General features: G+C 46.4%; 9 protein-coding genes across 10 annotated transcripts; 5 read left to right on the top strand and 4 right to left on the bottom strand.

The window, feature by feature from the left end:
- Positions 1-19: 19 nt before the first annotated feature.
- Positions 20-2550, bottom strand: GL218_05718 (uncharacterized protein; the record flags this gene model as incomplete). The annotated part of the gene is made up of 4 exons (XM_033582400.1): positions 20-769; positions 839-933; positions 1374-1975; positions 2027-2550. The coding sequence occupies 4 exons, from the start codon at positions 2548-2550 to the stop codon at positions 20-22; spliced, it is 1971 nt and encodes a 656-aa protein (XP_033434765.1).
- A 399-nt stretch (positions 2551-2949) lies between these two features.
- On the top strand, positions 2950-4019 carry GL218_05717 (Thioredoxin reductase; the record flags this gene model as incomplete). Its single annotated transcript, XM_033582399.1, has 2 exons — positions 2950-3368; positions 3425-4019. The coding sequence occupies 2 exons, from the start codon at positions 2950-2952 to the stop codon at positions 4017-4019; spliced, it is 1014 nt and encodes a 337-aa protein (XP_033434329.1).
- A 643-nt stretch (positions 4020-4662) lies between these two features.
- Positions 4663-6013, bottom strand: GL218_05716 (uncharacterized protein; the record flags this gene model as incomplete). The annotated part of the gene is made up of 3 exons (XM_033582398.1): positions 4663-5217; positions 5285-5712; positions 5788-6013. 3 exons carry the CDS (start codon positions 6011-6013, stop codon positions 4663-4665), a joined length of 1209 nt encoding a protein of 402 aa, XP_033434330.1.
- An 810-nt stretch (positions 6014-6823) lies between these two features.
- Positions 6824-9243, top strand: GL218_05715 (putative dipeptidase C3A11.10c; the record flags this gene model as incomplete). The annotated part of the gene is made up of 3 exons (XM_033582397.1): positions 6824-7203; positions 8216-8299; positions 8358-9243. 3 exons carry the CDS (start codon positions 6824-6826, stop codon positions 9241-9243), a joined length of 1350 nt encoding a protein of 449 aa, XP_033434331.1.
- Positions 9244-9779: 536 nt separating this feature from the next.
- On the bottom strand, positions 9780-10751 carry GL218_05714 (putative inactive 1-aminocyclopropane-1-carboxylate synthase-like protein 2; the record flags this gene model as incomplete). Its single annotated transcript, XM_033582396.1, has 3 exons — positions 9780-10231; positions 10286-10490; positions 10548-10751. The coding sequence occupies 3 exons, from the start codon at positions 10749-10751 to the stop codon at positions 9780-9782; spliced, it is 861 nt and encodes a 286-aa protein (XP_033434332.1).
- A 567-nt stretch (positions 10752-11318) lies between these two features.
- On the top strand, positions 11319-13828 carry GL218_05713 (Heavy metal tolerance protein; the record flags this gene model as incomplete). Of its 2 annotated transcripts, XM_033582394.1 has the most annotated exons (6): positions 11319-11351; positions 11400-11845; positions 12522-12864; positions 12921-13421; positions 13476-13618; positions 13672-13828. In XM_033582394.1, 6 exons carry the CDS (start codon positions 11319-11321, stop codon positions 13826-13828), a joined length of 1623 nt encoding a protein of 540 aa, XP_033434333.1. The 2 variants fall into 2 exon arrangements, with proteins under 2 accessions (XP_033434333.1, XP_033434334.1); XM_033582395.1 differs by lacking the exons at positions 11319-11351; positions 11400-11845 and adding an exon at positions 12440-12471.
- A 627-nt stretch (positions 13829-14455) lies between these two features.
- GL218_05712 (Glutathione-S-transferase) lies at positions 14456-15388 on the bottom strand (the record flags this gene model as incomplete). Its single annotated transcript, XM_033582393.1, has 4 exons — positions 14456-14714; positions 14779-14862; positions 14930-15236; positions 15292-15388. The coding sequence occupies 4 exons, from the start codon at positions 15386-15388 to the stop codon at positions 14456-14458; spliced, it is 747 nt and encodes a 248-aa protein (XP_033434766.1).
- A 381-nt stretch (positions 15389-15769) lies between these two features.
- GL218_05711 (Myricetin O-methyltransferase) lies at positions 15770-17126 on the top strand (the record flags this gene model as incomplete). Its single annotated transcript, XM_033582392.1, has 2 exons — positions 15770-16058; positions 16117-17126. The coding sequence occupies 2 exons, from the start codon at positions 15770-15772 to the stop codon at positions 17124-17126; spliced, it is 1299 nt and encodes a 432-aa protein (XP_033434335.1).
- Positions 17127-21302: 4176 nt separating this feature from the next.
- Positions 21303-23567, top strand: GL218_05710 (uncharacterized protein; the record flags this gene model as incomplete). Its single annotated transcript, XM_033582391.1, has 3 exons — positions 21303-21437; positions 21491-21781; positions 21861-23567. 3 exons carry the CDS (start codon positions 21303-21305, stop codon positions 23565-23567), a joined length of 2133 nt encoding a protein of 710 aa, XP_033434336.1.
- Between the last annotated feature and the right edge of the window lie 216 nt (positions 23568-23783).

Genomic DNA, 23783 nt, shown 5'->3' with positions numbered 1-23783 from the left:
TTCACATCTATCTATTTCTTCACTTTCTTCCTGTAGCAATAATCGCGATGCCCTCCAGCTTCCCCCTACCCCCCGGAAACCTATCTCCTAGCCACTCAAGCATCCACCGTATCGCCTTCTCCACCTCATCCTGAGTCATATCCGCTGTCACCATCTTAACAGACGGGATATTCGCAACATTGAATCTAGTCATGGCCTCCGGATCCTCGAACTCGTAGAACGTCTGCACCTCCTCCACGAGCACATCCCTGAACCCAGCCCCCTCGAGCTGCTCCCTAATCCTCTCGACAGACGCCCACGCGGCAGGGAGGGGGGGTAGTTTTGTTCCCGGACGAACCGCGGCCAGCGCCTCCTCGATCAAGTCCATCCACGCGACCGACCGAAAACTCGTCATCCCGAACACGCCTCCGCTCTTCATCACCCTCCTAGTCTCCGCCAAAACGTCTTGCGGCCGCTCGACCATGAGCAGCAACAACCCCGCCGTGACGTGGCTGAAGCTCTGGTCCGGCACGCCGGCCGCCGCGAGGTCCTGCGCGTCCCAAACCGCTGTCTCGACGCGCTTCCAGATGTCGTTCCCGCCGGCCACCTCGGAAGCCTTGCGCTCGTTCACAATTTCAATCATGCCGGGGCTCAGGTCCGCGGCTACGAGGCGTGCATCTGGAGGAAGGGCGGCGCCGTAGGTATTTAGAAGGCTGCCGAGGACTTGGCCCACGCCACACCCAGTGTCGAAGATGCCGGTGGACGAGGAGAAGGGTAGAATCACATTTATCTATGTATATATCTTAGTTCTTCCATTATGTCTTTCTCTCCTAGTTGAACTAAAGTTTTTGTCTCGTACTTTTTCGAGGAGCGCTTTATTGAGAGTTGTAGTTGGGCCTTCCGAGGCGGTTTTGAGAAGGGCGGCCGCGGAGGCGTCCCAGGATTCCGTCGAAGCTATGTAAATACTAGGGTCAGATGATTCGTGATCAAGTTTTTGGGTCTTGGAAGTTCGTACAGACGAGCGTTTGAGAGGACATGTTTTGTGCTTAAGCAAGAGACAAAGTAGAAGAGCGTAGTAGAGTAACGCGCAAGTTATTCCAGCATAGTCACCCTAGTGCCTACTTGCTTAATATAATGACTACCTTAGAATATAAGAGTCGCTCTCAGCAAGGCTTTCTAATTGTCGGCGCCCGTGTTACGGCCGCCGAGTTTTGCTAATTTTCAAGTCCACCTTATACCACATAGGTACGGAACACCATCACGATCGCATAGATACTACTTACCTAGGTACCTAGGTATGTAGATATTCTTAGATCAGAAGGTAAATTATTATATCAGGTTTATGTTTCATTTTAGTCCGACACGGATCTATCAAGGACCTCTCGATTACATACTGGGTAGCTTCCAGTGCCAAAATTGCTTTTCCTTATTCAGCCGGTCAATTTCATGCCCAGTCACCCTCCTTGGTAACTCCCGCGCAATGCCCGCTCCCGCGTTAGAGCCTTGGAAAATAGTATTTGGTATCATCTTGAAAGGACTTGCGCAATCACCAGCGGCGAATGCCCCTGAAACGTTAGTTTGATAAAAGGGCATTCTAGTGACTATGTCCCCTCTATCATTAATTTCCAATTCCAATTGACTCACGATTTCCGGATTGACTCTTGTATCCGGCTGGTGGACGAGGAAGTTCTTTGTCTCTATCTCGCCGTTGTCAAGTTGAATGCGGATACCCGAACTTTCAGGGTCCTTGCTTAAAAGTGTGATTTGGCGGTCGATAACCTGGATATCCTCATCCCCTCGACCTGACAGGATGTTTCGTATGCCTTCTCCTAGCTCCGCGTTTCCATTTGTGTAGACGGTCACTCTATCGGCAAATTTCTGCGCATCTTCCACTAACATCGCGGCATGGTATGGAGTACCTGCAAGACCCATGGCAAGTAGACCGGCCGAACTGCTACCCTTAAATTCCAGGCCACGAGTAAATAAGCAATGGAGTCTGTAAAGAGTCTTGTTAACAACGGTAAGTGATTAAGCTCGAGATACACACATTCGGTCGGGAAAGTTTTCCTCGTAGCCCTTGATCTCGGGAAAGACAAATTCGACACCCATCGCCAAGAGTAACTTTCTTCCTCTCCACGACTTTCCGTAGGCGTCACCCACTTCGAAGAAAGTCCTATTGAGCCCTGGTTTCTTGATAGTGGTAATCTGTGCATTGACGAATCTTGCGAGGCCTGTCTTACTCAGTTCCTTTCGGCTAACCCGTCTCAGTTCGTCCGGGCTTTGATTTTCCCATGTTGGGAGCACGTGTGTGGGTGTTTTCCATTTGTTGCGAGGAGCATTTGAATCGAATATTAAGACGTCAATTTGGTGGCGCGCGAGTGTTAGAGCGGCAGAAAGACCAGCGTGAGATCCGCCGATGATTAGAACGTCTGCTACGGAATCGTTTTTGATTGTGACAGTGAGTTGAGGGTAGAAAAGTTCATTTATATTGTCTCGCAGAACATATGATAAAATTAGGGTGATGAGAGACAAGACAAGGATACGAATAGAATACGAGGTTTGTGAAGCCATGGAGTAGATCTTGTTAGTTGACCAGTCATAATTTTAATTTTGGTGACGCGTCGGGTACCTATAGTACCTATATGTATGGAAGCTCCAACTTATAACATCGCGATACTTATTGGTAGTGAATGTAACGGTGACCGGTGAGGCACTGGTAAGTACCTCCTATTCGGCGACCGGCGGGTGGGGGTTAACCGGAAGCCGGCTTGTGTATCCCTAGGTACCGAGATATGCAGGTGACGCAAAGGCAAACAATATTGAAGCTACAGACAAAGAATCGAAAGCCGAACAGCCTGATCTATATGAATTTTTCCCCCAATTTTCTTGACATATAATATGTAAAATCGCTTTTCTATCCGGCTAGAATCTTCAAGAGTTTCTATAATCACAAAACACCAAAGCCCCAAAATGCCACCTCACGCGAAAACCCCTACTCCCGATCTCGTTGACGTCCTTATCATTGGCGGAGGGCCTGCTGGGCTAACTTCAGCGGTCGCTGTTGCTCGCAATGTGCATACAGCCATCGTGTTCGACTCGAACTCGTATCGGAACGAGCGTACCGCGCACTTTCACATGCTGCCTACTTGGGATGGCAAGAATCCCATAGCGTTCCGCGACGCAGCTAGAGTCAACACGCTTGAAGGTTACGAGACAATCTTCTACGAGGATTTGAAGATCGAGAAGGCTAAGAAGAATGACGATGGGTTGTTTGAAGTCACTGACGAGAATGGTAAGGTTTGGAAGGGTCGAAGCTTGGTTCTCGCAAGTGGTATTATCGATGTGCCTCTAGACATACCCGGTTTCGACGAGTGTTGGGGACGAAGCATGTAAGTAAACATTTCGCTTGATATTCCAAGGCTCGTATTGATACATAGATATCAAGCTACCACTGCCTATTTTGCCATGGTTATGAGCAGCGTGGAAGCGAATCTTCTGGTATTCTAGCCATCAACGATGTCGCACCGATTCCCATCGCCCTTCACGTCTCCCGCAACGCATCTCGGTTCACTAAATACGTCACCATCTACACGAATGGCGATACCTCCAAGACCGATGACTTTAAGGCAGCAATTGGCCCAACTGCGCCTTTTACTATCGACAGTCGCCGGATTACCAAGTTTGCTCTCGGCCCGAACCAGCTCGGCATCACAATCACTTTCGAAGATGGTACTACTAAGGATGAAGCGTTCCTCGGCCACAAACCCTTGAGCAAACTGAAGAGCGACTTTTTAGCTAAGCAGTTAGGCCTCGAGATTACACCACAGGGTGATTTAAAGGTAAACCCACCGTTTGGTGAGACGAGCTTGTCAGGCTGCTTTGCCGCCGGAGATAACTCGTCTTTCTTGAAGACGACTCCGAACGCGGTCAACACTGGAGCGAATAGCGCTGCGGGAGTGGCTAGTCACGTTCAGGCCGCGATGTACGGACAGAAGAGCCTGAGCGAGGCAATGCAGGCAATGCAGAAGAAGCCTGCTTAGGTAGGGAGGTGATCAAAAGTATGCGTGTTACTGGACTAGCGGAATGATGAGTAGTCTGAGGCCTGTAAGAGACGTGATGACTCTGATGTTATGCTCGGAATATAGCTAAACAATCATTTGAAGTTTATTCCCTCCCTATCTTAGGTAGTTGGAAATGTAATGAAAGAATATATAATTCCAGTCAGGTGAAATGTTTCCTTACTTCTTAGATGATGATTTCTTTGTTAATGTCCGAAGGGATAGCAATTATATAAATAATTTACAGGTACATAATGTAAGCAGTTCAATCACTAATGGAAAACGCCACTTAGTACCTCATAGCCACTAAATCCGCATAGCTTTAACCTACTAGCAATAACTATATGCAAACCTATCAATTAAAACCCTTAGTAGTTATTAGCAAAAACTAACCTATATTATTAACTATTACTACTAGGTAATTATCTGTTAAATCATATCGCCTTCATCATTAATTAATTAATTATTATATATCATTGGTATATAAGAGATTCCATAATACTTACATTCCAAGCTACCACTACAATCATCTTGCCTAAATCTTATCTCCCTAAACTTAGGTATCTAAGGTACCTAATAAACACTCGCTTCGCAGTTTCGAAGGATTGTCCATAACTAATTGAGCTCAAACCGCCGTCTCCCACGTTTCGGTGCCATACTTATTACTTACGTCCCCATTCTGCCTAGTCATCTCAATAGTAACCGTCTTATTCACCCCAGGCTCTCGACTAGCCCCGCTACTTCGCCCGGCCAGGCTTTCCGACTCAGAAAGCTTCTGGAGGGAGTCGATGGCGGTCTGTCCCTGGGCGCCAGGCGCGGGCGCGTTCGACTTATTACTACGCGAGCCTCTTGAACCACCGGAGCCGCCGGTCCCGGTGAAAGAAGGCAGAGAGATGGCGCTTCGCACGCTGGCCACGACGGAGCCGATGGACCGGCCGCGGAACAGGTGCTGCGTAGTAGGCAAGCAGGCGGCAATGAGGGAAAGCCCTGCCTCGATCATCGACCAGTATAGCACCGTCGACACCGACTTATTCTCATCCATGGTAGGGTCCAGGCTATACTTTATCTGCGTCATGTAGATGCCGAGGCGTGCGGCAGCTGCGCCGATGGCCACGCCACCCAGGAGGAAGATAGCAGTAATTGCGATCTTGCGCGCTAGTGTAAGGTGTAAACCCCAGATCTAAAGAAGTGAAGTGGTTAGTATATGATCGGCTACCTTTTTTGGTGGGTTACTTGATTCAACATACCCTAGGCATTGGTAAAGCGATGATGATCACATCAGTTATCAGATCGGTAATGAGCAGCGATTCTACCAATTGCTGGGTTCCTTGACAATAGGTGATGATTTCGGCGACTGAGCCCCAATGAGCACCCCAATGTGTGCCACAGTTAAATGCGATGGCGAGGATGTAAGCCAGAGTCCAGGCAACGACGATACAAGCGCAGACTATGGTGATGAGATTGAAGCGGTCGCTTTTACTCGTAGTGAATATGCGACGGTAAAAGAAGATGATGCTGAGCTTTATGAAGCCATATGCGGCGATCATGAGAAGCTGTGTGATGTACTGGACTTTCTGCACCACGGTGATTTTCGGATCGTGCCAGGTGAGGACCAATTCAGGATTAGAACCTGGAGGTGGAGGCGTTGGATACCCCACAGCCTCTTGCTCGACGCCTATTATACGAGTTTTATTAGAATATTATTAGATCAAGATACTGATAATACTAATCGATCGAGTAGGTAACTTACCAGCTATGAGAGCGGCCCCCATCCCGCAGACTAAGACAAGCGCGGGAAGGATGAGGAAGTCATCGATTCCGAGCTTGGCTTTCTGGAGCAGGCGGGTATAGAAGCGGAGTATAACAACGATTATCCCCAGCGCGGGGAGGGCCGCTGCGGCCGCTAGAATTTCAGCTCGTGTGGCATATTGAAATCTCGTACCCGAGTAAGCGAGGCTATTGCCGTCCTGCGACATGGCTCGATGAGGTAAAATTTTGACAGTAATGCTGGGCACGAATCACGTATGAGTTTGCGAGGAATATAGAACACAAAATGTAAAATGAGAGACGAAAAAAAGAGGGGTCACAGATGAGATAAACTGGACGCACAAGATCAATATGCATAAGAAAATATGCGCCCTCAGGCTCTCGGGTACCGACAACTCCTCTCATGTTGGTTGGTTGTTTTGGTGTGGTTGGTGTGTGTAACGAGAAGCTGAAGTGTTGGAAAAAAGCACGTTGCATCCGTGAGCAATACTCGTTTCTAACCATATTGAGTAATTTAATAATTCAATAAAGACACATCATTGGATGATGAGAATTGGCATTGGCAGAGATCTACCTTCAGCCTCATCCTCGTCACATTCACCGTGACAATCAACTGCGCTACTCTCCTAGGAACTCTACTATACAGAGAGACCGATCATTGCAGAGTTGTTAGATTGCTTCATCTAGATACCATAGGCTTAGCGACAGCTTGTCGACGCCCAATTACGGAAGGGAAGGCCAGAAACTAGATAAATTCACATGTTACCACTAAATAATAATTCTACCATAAAATCCCCAATAACAGAAACCCCAATGTTTGTTAATTTCTATACCCGGGATCCCTCAGTTCCTGTGTTGGTTTTGAAAGCGACCCACGTTCAACTCCGGTAACCGCATACCGGTCTCCGGCTTTGGAAGGATTAATACAGCGTTAGATATTCGATAGTAAATTAAACGCGAAAAGTAGATTTTAAGTGAATATCAGTCTTATTGTTAGTTCCTTGGACCAATTATTAGTCATGCCTGTCATCCTTACACTCCCGCCCCCGAAATCGCCTGTATGGTACCTAGCATATGGCTCAAATCTAAGCTCAAGAAAGTTTATTCATGACCGAGGAATCACTCCTCTTGGAATCGCCGTGGTAGCGGTACCGGGCTTCACTCTAACGCTAGATAGCGCCGGGGTTCCTTATTCTGAGCCGGCATATGCTAGCATATCCCCGGGAGAATGTGTTCATGCCGAGAAACCTATGCCGCTAATTGGGACAGCATATTTGGTCACCGATGAGATGTATAAGAAGGTCATTAAGTCAGAGGGCGGCGGCATCGCATATAGGGAAGTCGAAGTGCAAGCCCTCGTCGAAGCCTCGACGGATAGGCGAGTCATTACTGCGCGAACGTTGGTCACTGTATTACCAAGAAGGGCCTTGCCCAGCTTGAGATATATGGTAAAATTATCACCAAGTCTCGGCTTCAACCAGTGATTCTAACAAAAGTTTCTTCGCACAGAATCTCCTTCAAACCGGTGCCAGAGAAGTGCATATACCAAAATATTACCAGGAGTATCTTGCGAATCTTCCAACCTACCACCCACCGAAATGCGGGTACCGGAAAACAGGGGCAACACTATTCCTAGCATTTTGGGTCCCTGTGATGGCGATCATGGAAAAGATAACCAAATCATCTCTGAAAAAAAGCGATAGGGGTAATGCACCACTTTGGGTTATAGCTTTAGTGAGATTAGTCGTGATTACGATGTGGTGGTGGCATGATCATGTTCACGCTCCGATTTGGGGGCGAGGCGACGGCCTGGAAGATGATGCTCTAATAAGGAAAAGCGAAACTGCTTGAATAGAATGCACTTGAAGTAGATCGCATGAAACCTTGAATGCGAAATAGTTGCCGAGTCCTGAGCATACCTAGATATGAATTGCTTAGAGGTAGAGAAGTGCCCACTAGGCAACGTAGGGATGGCCTCGGAGGCCGACGATGACTACCTGGGTAGTATTATAGAGTCGGTACCCCAAGACATGTTCTCAAGTAATTGATTGTGTACGAGTAACTATACCTTTTTTAAGCGGATTCTCCGGGCTTTCAAAGAAACTAATGATGCTATCCTTCAAAATATTCAGCTCTCTTGCCCTTTCACTCATTTGGCTTATATTCTATTCTTGCAAATGTCTTCTTGGCACCGGACATAACGGTCTCGAGTCATACGCCATAATTGGTAAGATTCAGTCAAGATGTCGAGTTCTTTGTCCCTCGATATCTCTCTACCTATCTCCTGGGTATTACCTGATATTTAGCTAGACAGAGTTGTTAATACTGATTCTAGATGGCCATAACGATTTCCCGATCTGGATCCGGGCCTTTTATCACAATCACATATACCAGAGTAACTTTTCTGATAGCATCGAGTTGTTCGGCCAAGTCGACTTCCCACGCCTTAGGAAAAGTCAGCTGGGAGCACAGTTTTGGAGCGTTTATGTTGAATGGTTAGTCAATGTGAAGAACCTTAAAAGCGAATTTATATTCTTATTATGTTGAATTCAGCCCACGGACTTCGCAGAACTATTCCGATAGCATCTACCGAGAAATTATCCATGACACTCTTCAGCAGATAGACCTTGTATATCGACTCATTAAGGAGTTCCCCGAATATCTCATCTACGCCGCCTCCTCCTACGATATAAAATCTCAACTCGCCTCCGGGAGTAGCCGTGTATCAAGTCTCATGGGGATCGAGGGTCTTCATCAGATCGGTAATAGTGCCAGTATCCTCCGCATGTACCATGCTCTTGGTGTTCGATATGCGACCCTCACACACACATGCCACAACATCTACGCCGATAGTGAAGAACCTGAAACGCCTCTTCATGGCGGACTCTCTGAGAGAGGGAGACAGCTTGTCCGAGAGATGAATAGAATCGGCATGATGGTTGATCTATCACACACAAGCTTTCAGACTCAGAGAGATACCATTGATATTTCGCTCGCGCCGGTCGTGTATACACATTCGAGCGCTTACGCCATACGCGAACACTCTCGAAACGTGCCTAACGATATCTTGCTTTCGCTGAAGCAGAATGACGGCCTCATCATGATTACATTTTACCCCGAGTTTACTAGCGCCCAACCTGATAAGGCAAGCCTCGAGGATGTCGCAGATCACATCGAGTATGTGGGAAATTTCATCGGGTATCGACATGTGGGGATCGGATCTGATTTTGACGGTATGGACCATGGCCCTTCGGGATTAGAAGACGTGAGCAAATACCCAGATCTGGTGAAAGAGCTTCTAAATCGAGGAGTATCAAGGGAAAATCTGACATTAGTTACGAGCGAGAACATTGTGCGAGTGCTGGAAGTGGTTGAGAGAGTTGCTGCTGATATGAGCACTGTAAAACCGTTAGAAGATGATACGAAGCCTTTTTTCTAGACGCAATACCATCGTTAATTTAACATGTTCGAATATGTCTAAAAATTATTATAGACTCTATATCCCAAGGTCTTTATTCCTAGCTTAACGCGGCTTCTAGTCTCCTTAAAACCCTCGTTTAATCTGTCCTGATCCACAGCAAACGTAATCCTCGCCCACCCTTTCTCTGCATCTATCACATGATAGCTTCTCCCAGAGCTCACAGATACACCAGCTTCCTTACACAGCGAAACTACTCGCGCTTCATCTTCCCAAGACTGCGCATCGGGTGCTAATTTTGCAAACACGTATGGGCCTATGTTGGCTGGCATATACTCAATTCCACGCTGTTTAAAAAAGGATACTATACGGCCGTAAGCCTTACCAAGCCGTTCCGAATTAAGCTTGATTAAACCTGGGAGCTCGGGTGATGTGAGCAGAGCAGTGGTGGCTATAGCCGTAAGAGAAGACATCTGAGTATTTGATGCCAAAGCTAAGCCAACTGCTAGTGGCCGGTTGGCTTGCGTGATGCAGCACCCCTATTGTTCCATGGTTATTTAGTAGCTACCAAGACGCATAGAGAAAGCAGAACTAACCATTCGCAACCCACTTGATCCAAAGTCCTTGCTTGTACTCCAGATAGTATGAACCCGTGACTGATCGCAACCTAGAGCCTCGATGTCAAGCTGTAATACTGACACGAATGGCTCGGGGGTGGGTTGGTCTTGACTTTCAAATGCCGACAAAGCATATAGTTCGTCAGAGATGAAGTGAATATTCTTTGCGTTACAGAACTTGATACATTCTTTGATTACGGATTCCGGATAGCATCGTCCGAAAGGGTTATGAGGATTCGTGAAAAGGAGACCCTTGATAGGATACGTAGACTCCGAAAATGCTTTTTCAAGTGATGGAATTAACTGCGTGGTGAATACATTTTCGAAAGTGTCGACGTTGACGAGGACGGGCTGCACACTTGCTTTCACGTTGAGCAGCCAGTCGAACCCATCTATAGGATTGAGTTAGCTCATCAATGATCCCTTCTAGAAGCTTGGATTCATACTCCAGAAAGGTCCGGGAACTAAGACAGCATCACCAGGCTCACAGATGTTGTAAAGCAATGCGTCGAGGGCGAATGCTGCCCCTGGTGCTGTAGCAATGTGCTCTACCTCAACAGGTACGTGAGGCTTAAAGTATGAATTGAAAAAACTAGCCAATGCTTTGAGTAATTCCACATCGCCAGCGAAGCCATCGGGATATGACAAGTGCTTTTGTATATCTACCTGTTAGTCAAGTTGTAAAATATTATCGGGATCGCACCGTACCCTATCACTAAAGTTTCCAGCCACCGCTCTCTTGTAAATCTGCAAGAGTTCATTCCGGATCAACCAATTCTCGGAGGTTCCGAGATCAATCACAGGGTTGGAATTGTTTTCCCGCTCTGCAACAGCGCTGCTGATGCGAGGCCATATCTTCTCAACATTGGCTAAGCCTCGTTGAGATAATCTAGAGTGTTGAATCGAAAGCATCTTTAGGAATCGTAGCTAGTAACAGTCTTGCAGATATAAATCATGAGTAGAAGAAAGTTATTTAAGATGAAGTGAGGTTATTTGGCCATTATTCTAGAAAAATAGGTCTCAACACTGTTCAACGCTCGGGTGCCGAACCCGACTTCGTCGGACCGCCCACGGCCCTACTACTACTGACCGAGCCAAGGGGCTTCTACTCCGAAGCAGCCTCCTGGAAGCTCATATTAGATACCAGAGAGCTTAAACAACCCGTCATATGTCAATCGTCAAGTCTAAATTTCTCCAAGTCCTCCAAAACTATGGCATACCTATGGGCATACCCAATTTCGCTGGGTATCGGATATCTAATTTCACGGATCTACCAAGCAATTCGCGACCGAGATTGCAATGCGACTCCAAAATTTACCCGAAGGCAACGGATAACTAGATATTTCCTAGGGCTTCATATCATTTTAACGTGTTTGCTTGTAAGCTCCAGGTTATCCATCGCGGTGGAATTCGCTCCTAACCTTATTATCATAGATCGCGACGTCGATACTGACAGCGGTCATACGCAGCCGAGGCCATATGTCAAACAGGTGGAACTCCGAAAATTATCTAGTACGTTCAAGCCAGATGATTCAAGTATAAGACTAACCTAATATCCAGTCTTCCACAATTAGTGTCACGCTTTTTTATGCGGCAGGACTCCTTCCCGACCCTGATGTTCCTTATACCGTAACAGAGACCCAAAGCCACATGTGGGCGATTAGTCTTATATTCGAAATTGCGTTGCTCTATATTCAGACTCAAGCCCTTCCGAGACCAGTCTCTGTAATTCCTGGAATAGCATCCTTCCAAGTTGCCCTTTCAGGGCTACGAATAGTTGTCCTCTGCACTTTGGTCGGGTTATACGTTCTTACAAGACCTATAAATGTCACAGGCTCAGCCGAGGAAAGAGAAAGTCTGTTTGATGAGCATGCACAGAATAATACGATGTACGGTTCGTCTCCGAGCCAGGCGAAAGGAGCCACCCCGGTTAGATCGGGCGATGCGCAAACAACAACGTGGTTGGACTATCTCTTGGGGTTTGGAAGGCTCTTCCCGTTTCTCTGGTATGCCCTGAGGTTCAGACCCCCGATCTAAATTCTCTAACGGATTGATAGGCCCTCAGATTCTCGAAACCTCCAGTTAAGAGCGACTTTCTGCTTCTGTCTCCTAGTAGTTCAACGACTTGTGAACATCTATGTACCACATCAGATGGGGGTTGTAGTCGCAGCTTTAGGACCTGGCAGTATTCCCCATAAGGAGATATTACTTTACGTGCTTGCTCGGGCATTACAGGGGCAGCAAGGTGTGATAGGATCAATCCGAGCACTCCTCTGGATTCCAATCAGCCAATCAACATACCAGCGCCTCACTACGGCTGCTTTTCGACACGTCCTTATGCTCTCTCTAGACTTCCATCTCAGTAAAAGGATCGGCGAAGTGATCAGCGCTCTCAGCAAAGGAAGTGCGTTAAATACCTTTCTTGATGGGTTGGCTTTTCAACTCTTTCCAATGGTAGCTGATATGTGGATCGCTGCCGTTTATTTCTATTTCGAATTCGATGCTCTTTACTCCGTCATGGTTATAGCTATTACGTGGTTCTATCTCTTCATCACAATTTACATGGCCAAGTATCGCGGGCGAGCTCGACGCGAGATGGTATGATGAGAGAACGTGAAATGGAGGCCGCTAAGTAAGATTTTCAACAACTTTTATATGTGAATCTTACTAACGAAACTGTAGGACTGACGCCCTGCTTTTGTATGAGACCGTTCATTATAGTAGTGCCTTGCCAACAGAGATATCAAGGTTTGGGAAACTTATATCTTCCTTCCAGAAAGCGGAGTATAATGTTTTCTTCTCCTTGAATCTACTTAACGCAGTGCAGAACGGTGTCTTTACAGTCGGAGTTGCGCTAGTCTGCTACCTTAACGCCTATCAGATTTCGATGGACATGCAGCCGGTAGCAATGTTCGTCACATTGCTGACTTATATGGCTCAGCTGCAAGCGCCATTGAATTTCTTTGGGAGCTTCTACACGCAGGTACAGAATAATCTCGTAGACGCAGAGCGAATGCTAAATCTTGTAAGTTTTCCAACTCTTACGATTACTCTATCCCAGCTCGTGCTGACATTTCGCAGTTTAAAGAAGAGCCAACTGTAGTAGACCGCGAGGGTGCCGTAGAACTAAGAAGTTGCAAGGGAAATATCTCGTTCTCTGATGTTTCTTTCTCATATAACAATAATCATCGCGCCCTTCACAACATTTCATTTGATGTCATGTCTGGTACCTCTACGGCTATTGTTGGAGAGAGTGGGAGTGGAAAATCCACGATACTCAAGCTTCTATTTCGATTTTACGATGTGGATAGCGGTGCGATAAAGATAGACGGCATAGATATTCGTGATATGAAGTTGGAAAGCCTACGCGACTTCATCGGCGTCGTACCGCAAGACACCATTCTCTTCAATGATACTGTGATGTTTAACCTCATGTACGCAAAGCCTGATTCTACAGAGTCGGAAGTCTACGAGGCATGCAAAGCAGCAAGCATCCACGATAAAATCATACGCTTTCCACAAGGATATTTGACTAGCGTTGGGGAAAGGGGTTTGAAGCTCTCAGGGGGAGAAAAGCAAAGGGTACCCATTATTCGCTCTACCAAACTGGAGGTGTTATTACTGACATGATTACAGATTGCTATTGCTCGCGCATTCCTTCGTTCGCCTAGAATCTTATTATTAGACGAGGCTACGGCGTCACTGGATTCACAGACTGAGAAACAGATCCAATCGGCTTTAGCAAAGGTCTCGGAGGGTAGAACTACTCTTATGATAGCGTAAGTCTACGCCGTGCACCACAACCATCCTTCAAAGTTCTAATGGATTATAGCCACCGGCTCTCGACGATTGCCAAAGCAGATCAAATCATTGTTTTACACCAAGGCGGCATTGTTGAAAGGGGGAGGCACACGGACCTCTTGGCGAAAAGGGGTTATTATGCGCAGATGTGGGAAAAGCAGATGCAAGAGGAGGAAAACAAAGAGTAAGGTACGCTAGGAACTATTTCTACCTGGTATTATATCCAGAAGTTGTATCTGTCCAAATCCATTCTCGTTTTTAAAAATCGTTCCGGTCTGAACTGTGTAGCGTCCTTTCCCCCAGTAAGGATTTCGCTGAATACGTCAATAATTTAGAGGCTTCAATTACTAAAATTCCAATGATAGCGGCTACGAAATTGGCCTCTGAAGCTCGTTTAGAAACAAACATAAACATTATAGTTTTGAAGAGGGCACAGTGCTGCTATTTGGTCAATTCTGGACTACTAGATAGCTTACTCCTGATCTTACATATGGACAGTAGCGCTTCCAGGGGTATTACTCTTTGGAGTCATGTGATGAAACCAGGTAGGAAGTAGTTTCAGTGCTGGGGCTTTTATTTCGCTTACCGGAAGTCGCCCGGGCGGGCGTTACCGCGGGCTCCGAGGCACGTCGGAAGGAGGGCCTTATATGAAAGTTGTTTCAGCGGGCTAACTTCCCAGCTACCTAGGTAGGAAGGTTACTAGGAATGCTTACTGCGCCTTATGAAGGGGAAGAAGGAGAGTAGATTAGACATTATAGATTCTCTTAATCTTGAGCTGCTCTTGTATTTTCGAGTGCAGTCATATATCGGAACCTTTACAAGTTTCCAAACTTCGGTGCTTTCTCCATTATCTCTTTGACCGCTGGTCTCTCTAACATCTTCTTGCTCCATGTTTCAATATTAGGCCAATCCTTAATATCCACACCAAAAAAGGTGAACATCCAAGGCATTGCAAAAGGGAAGTATGAGAGGTCGGCGAGGGTTGGCCGGTCAGCGATTGCTATATAATTCTGATTAGGCAACGAAAGTCGCTTCTCTAAGATATCCCACTGCTTTAGCGTGTTCTGATGAAGTCTACATAGCATCACAATATCAGCTCTGCCCAAAGGAAAATAAGGGGGTATTGTGGATAATTTACTTCTCAGTAGTTCGCGGCAATTGGACGGGATTCTGGCGGTTGGGATAACCTCGAAGAAAGTAAAGCCAGTACTTCGCAGTAGCTCTTAATTTTCAGAGTCAGTATTCCATTCAGGCATACCTTAGGTAGGATTGATTCCAATTGAACCCACCCTAGTCCGGCAGTTTGATACGAGGTCCAACTTAACACCGCGCCTCTCTCAGCTGCTGTTCTCCCGGACCATTCCCCTTTAGTATCCCACCTGTCTGCAAGATATTGCAAGCATGCTGTGCCTTCGAAGACAATTACATCCTCCCCTGTCTCCGGATCCCGGTCTTTCAGCGATGGCACAGTACGCTCGGGATGGATTCTGTAGAACCATTCCTCAGTCGTATCAACTATTGAAACACAATGAGGCACCTCTAGCTCCAAAGCGAGTATGAGAGGTTTGATATAGTTGATATAGTTTGTTTCGTTTGCTGTTCCGTCAGCTCACTTTCAAAGACTAAGCTAGAAGAGGCCGGTAATTCCTACCCTTGACTACATATAACACTACCCTGGCGTCGTTCTGAGGATCTCCATCAAGTATTTCGCCCAAGGAATTGAGACTGCTATCAATTACGGCTTCCATGATAATTAGATACATATGGCACTAGGGTACAATTGAAGCCTAAGGGGCGAGATATAGTTCAGAGGTAGGTATTTAATTTTATCCTGTGCTGATTCTAAGCAAAATACCTCAGCACCTAATAAATACGGGAACCGATAGCTCGGGCCGGCTCTCTTCGCGGAACACCGAATTAACCAAAAAATTCCGAACATTACTAGGTACAATAGTTGAGAGTTGGCTTTATTAAGACCCCGGGCTTGTCAGACAGCCCTTCGGTCTCCTTTAGATTTCGGGGTCCACATCGGATGCCGATATGTATTAATTGGGGCCGACCCGGATGTCCGGATGCCGGATGCCGGAGTGGAATTCTCTACCTAACTAATACCTGGTATAGGAAGTGCGATGCGCATCAAGTCTCCATGCATCATGAAGAGATCTGTACCTAAGTCTTTGACAATGAGTTCTCAGAAAGTTAATACTCTCCTCGAAGAGCTCATCAATAATTTGAAACATTGCATTAATGGGCTGAAAAGCCCGCTGGTTTCATCTGAGCTCGAGAACGCCCTGCACAACCATGACAGACTACCTGATCAGCAGGTTGGGAATCTATCTGCTACAGCTGTTGATTTATTAGGTGAAGCAGAGTTACTCCTCAAACCCGGCCATTTGATTCTGGCAGGGCATTTCCTGGGTTGGTTGTCACCACTAGGCTATAAAAAAGGTTGCTGGACGTTGACCTCGTAACACAGGCTACACTGACACAAAATGTCTCCTTGCTGCAGTGCAGCTCCGTATTCCCGATACCCTCACCGGGGGTCCTCTTACTCTAGACGAAATAGCAACTCGCTGTTCTGCCAACCCCATCCGGCTAAAGCAAATTCTTTGCTCGCTCTACAATAATGGCATATTCGCTTGGGATGCCGCGACGTGCACTTACGCGAACAACCACGTCTCTCGGCTCCTCCTCGCCGACCATCCAACCCAATGGCACAATTGGGTTGACCTGTACGGGCAAGAATTCTACGATATTGCGAGAGGAATACCAGGCTCGGTACGGGCGGACTCACAGAGAACTGCGGCACAAATAAATTTCGATACAGACCAGAACATGTTTGCTTATTTTCAGCAACATGGTCTTGTTCCGCGTCTGCATCAAACTCTTGGGGGTGGTGCTGCCGCTATGGCTCCGGGAATACTAGAAGACTATCCTTGGGGCGAAATCGCAGATAGAACTATCATGGACGTAGGAGGTGGAAGTGGTGCGATGCTGACATCTCTCCTCCGAAGGTTTCCGGGTATGAGAGGAGGCGTGTTTGAACTAAAACACGTTATCTCTCACATTGGCCCATTCTTCAGGGCCGGAGGCCAATTCGAAGATATAGGCGATCGCGTTCCGGAGGGAAACCTCATCTCTGGGAATTTCTTAGAAGCTGTCCCAGCGTCTGAGGTGTACATCATGAAATGGGTATTGCATGATTGGGGAGATGAAGATGCTGTGGCGATTCTTAGAAATATTCGTAGGGCTATCGTTGAGAATAGGGACGGAAGCCGTTTGATTCTACTTGAGTCGATACTAGCTGACGGGCGATCAGCAAGGCTATCTCGATTAGGGGACATCAACATGATGACGATGACGGCTCACGGCATGGAAAGATCAGAAGCCGAATGGAGAACCCTGGCAGAAAAGGCGGGTTGGAATCATTTCAGAGTATTTAGATTGAGACGATCATGGGTGGATGCGATTGAACTGAAACCATAGGTACCTATAAAAAAGACTTACGACACTGTATGATAGGTAAGGTAGGAAACTATACCGTGTGCGGTATGTGACTCTATTATATATTCTGGGTAGCTCATACCAAAGCTTCGGGCCCTATTTACACTAATTAACTCGTATACTGAGTCTCTAAGGGAAAATTCATATATATCAAAGCGCTGATTCGTAGGTTTTAGCCCGTTTAATTTAGCCAAACTCATAACTGTTGTAGTCGACTTACGCATTCAGCCGGTAGATATACTCTAGATACTACCCAAGTACCCCTGAAGCTTCGTATCGTATGTCTTAGAAAATTAGATATAGTAACTACCTAGATAGACATGAATGTAAATAGAGAATGGCACATACGTTTTAAAATAAGATATCAACGCGTGATATGTAAAATCACGTCCGAAATAGAAGGTTACTGATATATTCAGGGGGTGACCATCGGAGGAGGAGAAAATCAATAAAGAGGCCGGCAAAATGTAAACTGGAACGTACCCCTATGCAATAGCTCTATACAACATAACCACATTTGCCTATTCCGGGCCTTGGCTTATACGATACGTATATCAAGCTTGCTACGTCCCATAATAAAATTTTATAGTGAATGAATCTTCGACAACTTTTCTCTAGCTTTAAGCGATGGCAATACCAGGCTTCCAAAATGAATTCAAGGATATTACTCGTGGATCTGACCTTTTACTGCGATGGGAGGCTAACGCGACCGACTACCCCCTTGTGCTCTACTCCAAACTCATCAATCAGACGAGCGACTTTGGAGCGAATTCGTTAGAAGTTAACATCACAAGTAAGAAAGTCATGTAATAGGTACCTAATGCATACGAAGATGTATCTTACATGGTATGATAGTGGAACTTAATACTACTTCGTTTCTCTGGGAAAGCATTCCATACCCGCTACCGTATATTGAGACAGCGAAATACGAAGTAGAGGTGTGGTCTCAGAACCAAGTAAGATCGAAGATTTCAGCACCAGCTATCGCATCTTCGTCTTACTTCGCCATTGCCAAATCGGATGATGGGGATACCATGGATGACCCGGTAAATGTGAGGACTCGAGACCTTTGACTATACCATCCATAATTTTTACGGACGTTAATGGAAGATACAGCCCTTCAATGGAACGACAATACTACCATCAAGACCTACCAACCAACCAACTTCCAATCACGGAGTCAATAATAACACCGCAATTGCTGCTGGACTTCTCGTACCAGTCTTCGTCATACTTGCTGTCTTAGGATTCGTATTGATGCAACGACGGCAGAAGAAAATCATCGAACAGAAGAAGAAACAGAGGGAAGAACTCTATATCGATTAGGCGTAAGATCTTATTAATAGGGCGAGAGGGAGAGCTTCTTGGCAAGGCTTATCCTCTGATGCAATCAAGAGACGACTTATTAAAGCCGTCGAGGTGCTCGGGAACCTTTACGGGAAGGGTGCAGTCGAGTTTCCAGTCTCCGAGGGCAGTCGAATGGCATTGAACCAACTGGAGCCGATATAACTAACAGCAGTTACTAATTCCATACTGACAGAAGAGAAGGGGCATTTGATGGAATATCTGCTTCCTTACACAAAACCCCCTAGGGATGTCGCGGTGAATACGAGAAGGGACTTGCGCTCTCAGCGCCGTTATAAAAAAACGGGAGATGAGTAGGGCACACGCCTACCGTCAGAGGTTGATTTCGTAACCTCAATGGATCGGGCGTGATACGCCGAAAGGATAAATAGCTGTCAAATCATATCTAGGAACGACACCTGCGAATACGCTCAAGGAATCATATACGTTCGCCTAACGGAATTAGAGTATATGGAAATTGAGAGGATCATATGCCACTTTAGATTTGCGGCGTGGGTAATACATAGAGAAAAAGGGCGGTAAGCGTGAGACGATCGGGCTTAGAAGCTAGTTAGATAGTCTATCTCGTAATAAAAACAAGATAAAAGATACTTGATGCGTTGGAATTCGATTTTAGTCTCGATCGAAGGTATACGAGGTACGAAATTATATCTAGGATCTTCCGCATTTGATGCATTCACCACCACTATTGATTGTAAAGAAGGTTTGAAGAGACATTAGGATGGTGGGCGCTGGCTACCTCCTATCGATGCGATGTCAGCCTCTACTCCGTAGTAGGTAAAATAATCCGATGGATTCGTCTCTTTGATCCTATTCGAAGTATATATAGCATCAATTAATGATAACTCGTCAACTTTAATCATGTTATTTGGTTTGGGAATTCCACTGGGTATCTACGTACCTATTTATCTTAGCTTTGTTCATTCGTTAAGATAGAGTTGCTGCTCGACCCAGCGGTTCCGTAGCTATGGATGGATAACATAGCTTGAGCTGGAGAAGTGGAAGAGTTAGCAGATCATTACCATAATAAGTCAAAACGGGATGCAGGGAATATGATCGACAGCAGAATTGACATTGACCCCGCTAGAGATCTTGATCAAGGGGCTGATCATGACATTGAAATAGTTAGAAGCATCGCCAGTATCTGCCAAGAATACACGTTAGCCAATTAAGTCTAGACCCTGGAATAGCATCCAGCTGAAGGGTAGCTTTATATGACGCTACAAGCTGTACCTACTGATATTTATCGGCAACGGCTCGTAGACACCAGTAAAATTCGGAGCTAGACTTTTCACCAACCAGATCAAACGAAATGAGATGGGGGTGGTTCACCTGAAAACCAACTTGTTTCATAAGTAGTCGTTTGCGAGGCACGCACATGGCACATTCTAATCCCTACACAGCCACGAATCAATTAACGTGGGGATCGCTTGAACCTCAGATAAGTGGATTTCTTACCCATCTCATACCTACCTGCAATAAGCCAAGTATTTCTTCACGTATGTTCCTCCTCCGTAGGAATTAGTAACACTGGTCAGGATGCTAGGTGCGGTGCTAAAAGAGATGGCACAGCTGCAACTAGCATCATGAAGAGGTACTCTGGTGAATGCGCACTCAAGTTAGAAGCATTAGGTAGATTTCTGCATCTCTCACCACACTGCTAGCTGTGGTGCCTGTAAAGGTTAGGGATGCGAATTATGCGCATAATTGACCAATTATGCGATATTATACATATAATACGTAGTATGCGTATAATACGCATCATATAATTGAATAATTATGTAATCACAATATAAAATTTTTTGGCCTCTATTTATATTAAGTAATTTTACACAACAATAACAACACCTATTTTGACTTATAAAATCAACGATTTAACTTAAAATGCAACCAAAATTCAGGCCTAAACAATAAATCAAAACTAAAATAAAACCCAAAATGGAATTAAATCAGCTAATTTGATTAAATCTGACGTAAAATAGCCTTAGACATAATGTTCATTAATGGCGTTATTCCGATTTAATACTAGTGTATCGGATAAAAAGAGGCCACTTTCCGATTATGCGCATAATTGATCAATTATGCGGTATTATATAATATTATACGGTATTATACGCTAGTGATATTATATTTTTCGCATCCCTAGTAAAGGTAATGCATCGTCGCTTAGCTCGGCCGAACCCCTATCCACCTTTCGTTATTAGTCCAGGAACCTGGGATCTTAGCGACAGCGTCTTGCTCGTTGACAGCCGCGAACCGAACAAGCCAAGCCGGATGTCGACTTCTAGTACCGACCATTGGTTAAAATTTCCCTTCCGTAAGCCATGGTGTTATCCACCCAGGCCTATCACATCCAGAATCCCCCAAGAATCGGACCCTTCCCAAGAGTGGAAGTTGGTTTCCGTACTACATAAACATAGTTTGAAGTAGAGCGGGATGCTACCAATAGCACCGTCGTCCTTTCATCGAAACATGAGCCCACCATGATATTAGGAAGCTTACTTACGTATGCGCAGGCGCGGTAGCAGCGCCGCTTGTCTGCAGCGTCTAAGTCCACAGTCATTGGACATCGAGGAACCTCATGTTTCAATCCAGGGGCTCCTATCCGTTGATTTTTCTTAAATATGCCTGAGCCGCTGTGTTGGGCATGGGATGTCTTCCCTTTCCCTTTCTTTTACGCTGTTTTGCTGTTATAAACCCCTGGAGCATTCAGCTCTCGACGTAATATACGTCATTCTTTTTGGTTGTTTCTAGTCACTCTTTAATATAACTATACATACTATAGCCATAGCGATGGCTCCATCACTCCTTAAAACTGTCGGCGCTGCTGCTGCTGTCCTAGCTGCTAATGCCGGCGCTACCAAGTCGTACCAAGTTTCCGAAGTTTATAACTCGACTAATTTCTTTGATAAGTTCAACTTCTTCAGCGTAAGTGCTCAAGTAAACAACTTCTCGCTCGACTCGCCTAACATTCTCCTTAGGGAGTTGACCCCAACGGCGGTTACGTCCAGTACCAAACCCAGGCCAACGCGCAGGACCTTGGCTTGGTTAAAACCCAGGATGGTGAGGTATACGTTGGTGTAGATCATGCTGGCAGCTACCAAGCTGCAGGTGCTGGGCGAAAGAGTGTTAGGTTAGAAAGTAAAAACGTTTACACCAAGGGTTTAATCATTGCCGAATTTACTCACCTCCCTAAGCCCGTCTGTGGTTCCATGGCCCGCATTCGTATGTCTCCTTATGTTTATAACGTCACACTATGCCTTCGAGCCTTCGTACGAGCCTTAAATCTTTCTCTCTGCTTAGCATTAGTTGTATATCTTTGCATTGGAGCTAGCTAACTTGAATTATTAGTGGTTCTTTGGTGACCCGTGGCCAACCAAGGGTGAAATTGATCTCTATGAGAACTGGAACGATCTTAACTTCAACCGCCACACCTCCCATGTCGACAAGCCTGATGTTGTCGGGGACTGCACACTTGTCGCAAGCGACATGACAGCGAAGATCGACTCCCCCAACTGCTACGACTTCGCTGACGGACAAGCAAACTTCCAAGGTTGTTCCGCTTCCGAGGTCTCTTCTACCTTCGGGTCCGCTTCCGGAGGTATCTTCGCGTTGCAATGGACGGATGATTTCCTTAAGATCTGGGATTGGCCCCGTAACGGCGCCCCCAAGGATATTTCAAGCGGCCAGCCGGCTCCCGATTCTACATGGGGTCAGCCGTCTTATGTGATCAGCAAGTGTAACGTCGACAAAGCCTTCAAGGAAATGAAGATGGTTTTGAATGTTAACTTTTGTGGTGTCGCCGGCCAGCCTAACCAGTGGGATAGCAGCTGTAAGGCTGCGACTGGATTTGACACCTGCAACGGTTATGTCGCCGCGAAGGGCGGAGACTTCGAATCTTCCAACTTCAAGGTAAAGGATATCAAGGTCTACGAGCTTAAGGAGGGCCAAGTCCAAGTTTCAACCTCATCAACGGTGTCTAGCACGTCCAGCACATCTGCCACGTCTAGCTCTGCTTCGATCGTCTCAACTGCCTCGACCGCCTCCGCTACCTCCTCGGCGTCGACCCAATCTACCAGCTCTGGCGCATCTGTAACGACGACTTCTTCTGCCTCGCAAAGCACTGCGACATCAACCGCCTCCGAAGACGACGATTCTTGTACCGATGAGAATGGAGAAACCTCGAGCTCGTCTGTTGTCTCGCCCACCGTGAGCGTGTCGGCCACTACAACCGAGCAGGAGCTGACCACCTCAACCATTTATTCAACTGATATCCACACCGTCACATCATGTGCCCCGACAGTGACCAACTGTCCTGCGGGCGGTTACGTCACTACCAAGATTATTTCGGTCGGAACCACTGTCTGCCCTGTGACCAAATCAGAAGGCTCCAAGACTGAGCCAACGCCAACTGCTAGTGCTCCCGCTGAGTACACCACCAGTGTAGTTGAGGTGACGAATACATACACGATCACCTCGTGCGCGGCCACTGTCACAAACTGCCCCGTTGGTGACGTCACCAGTGAAGTTACCCTCACGACAACCGTGTGCCCTGTGAGCAAGGAAAGCTCAAGTGCTGGCCCTAGCCCTAGCTCAAACAAACCCGCCGAGACACCCAGCACTGTTAGCAAACCCGCTGAGACACCTGGTACAGTCACCAAGCCAGCACCGGCCGAGAGCACCAGCGACGTGAAGAAACCAGAGACCAAGAGTACGGTAACGGAGACGGGCGTAGTCTCGACCCCGAACCCTACAACGGCTAGCAGTGAGGAGATCAAGTCATCGGCAACCGAGGGCAGCAGCAGCAGCGGCAGCACCACTATCACCAACGGCGAGTCTTATGTTGTCGTGACGCCAACCGTGGCCCCCGCCAGCAGCATCAACCTAGGCTACAACGGAACAATAACGACATCGTTCATAACCCCCGGCGGTGCGACGTCGACTGGGGCTGCAGGCTGCAAGGGAGCTAACTGCGTCGTGGTTGTTAATGGTAGTGTTAAGACAAGCGTGAGCTTTACGCTTATGGGTGTGGTAGCATTCTTCTTCCTTGCTATGTAGACATATTTCTACGGAAGGGAAGATATTAAGGATGATAATATTGTAGATCTTTTTTTTTCTGGGGTTATGTTTAAGTTGCAGGGGTGTAAAAGGCTTCCTGGTTATCCTGGGTAAAGTGTTAACTGGGTTCGTTATCTATTATACTATTATCTGATTTACTATCTGAATTTTTACCTGTTAACTGGCCATATATCTTTATGTATTGTGATGTTGTAT

This window comes from Daldinia childiae, assembly GCF_008694065.1.
Source record: "Daldinia childiae strain JS-1345 chromosome Unknown Scaffold5, whole genome shotgun sequence".
Classification (NCBI taxonomy): Eukaryota; Fungi; Ascomycota; class Sordariomycetes; order Xylariales; family Hypoxylaceae; genus Daldinia; species Daldinia childiae.
Note: the sequence above shows the minus strand (reverse complement) of the source record. Positions and strands in the feature narration are given on the sequence as shown.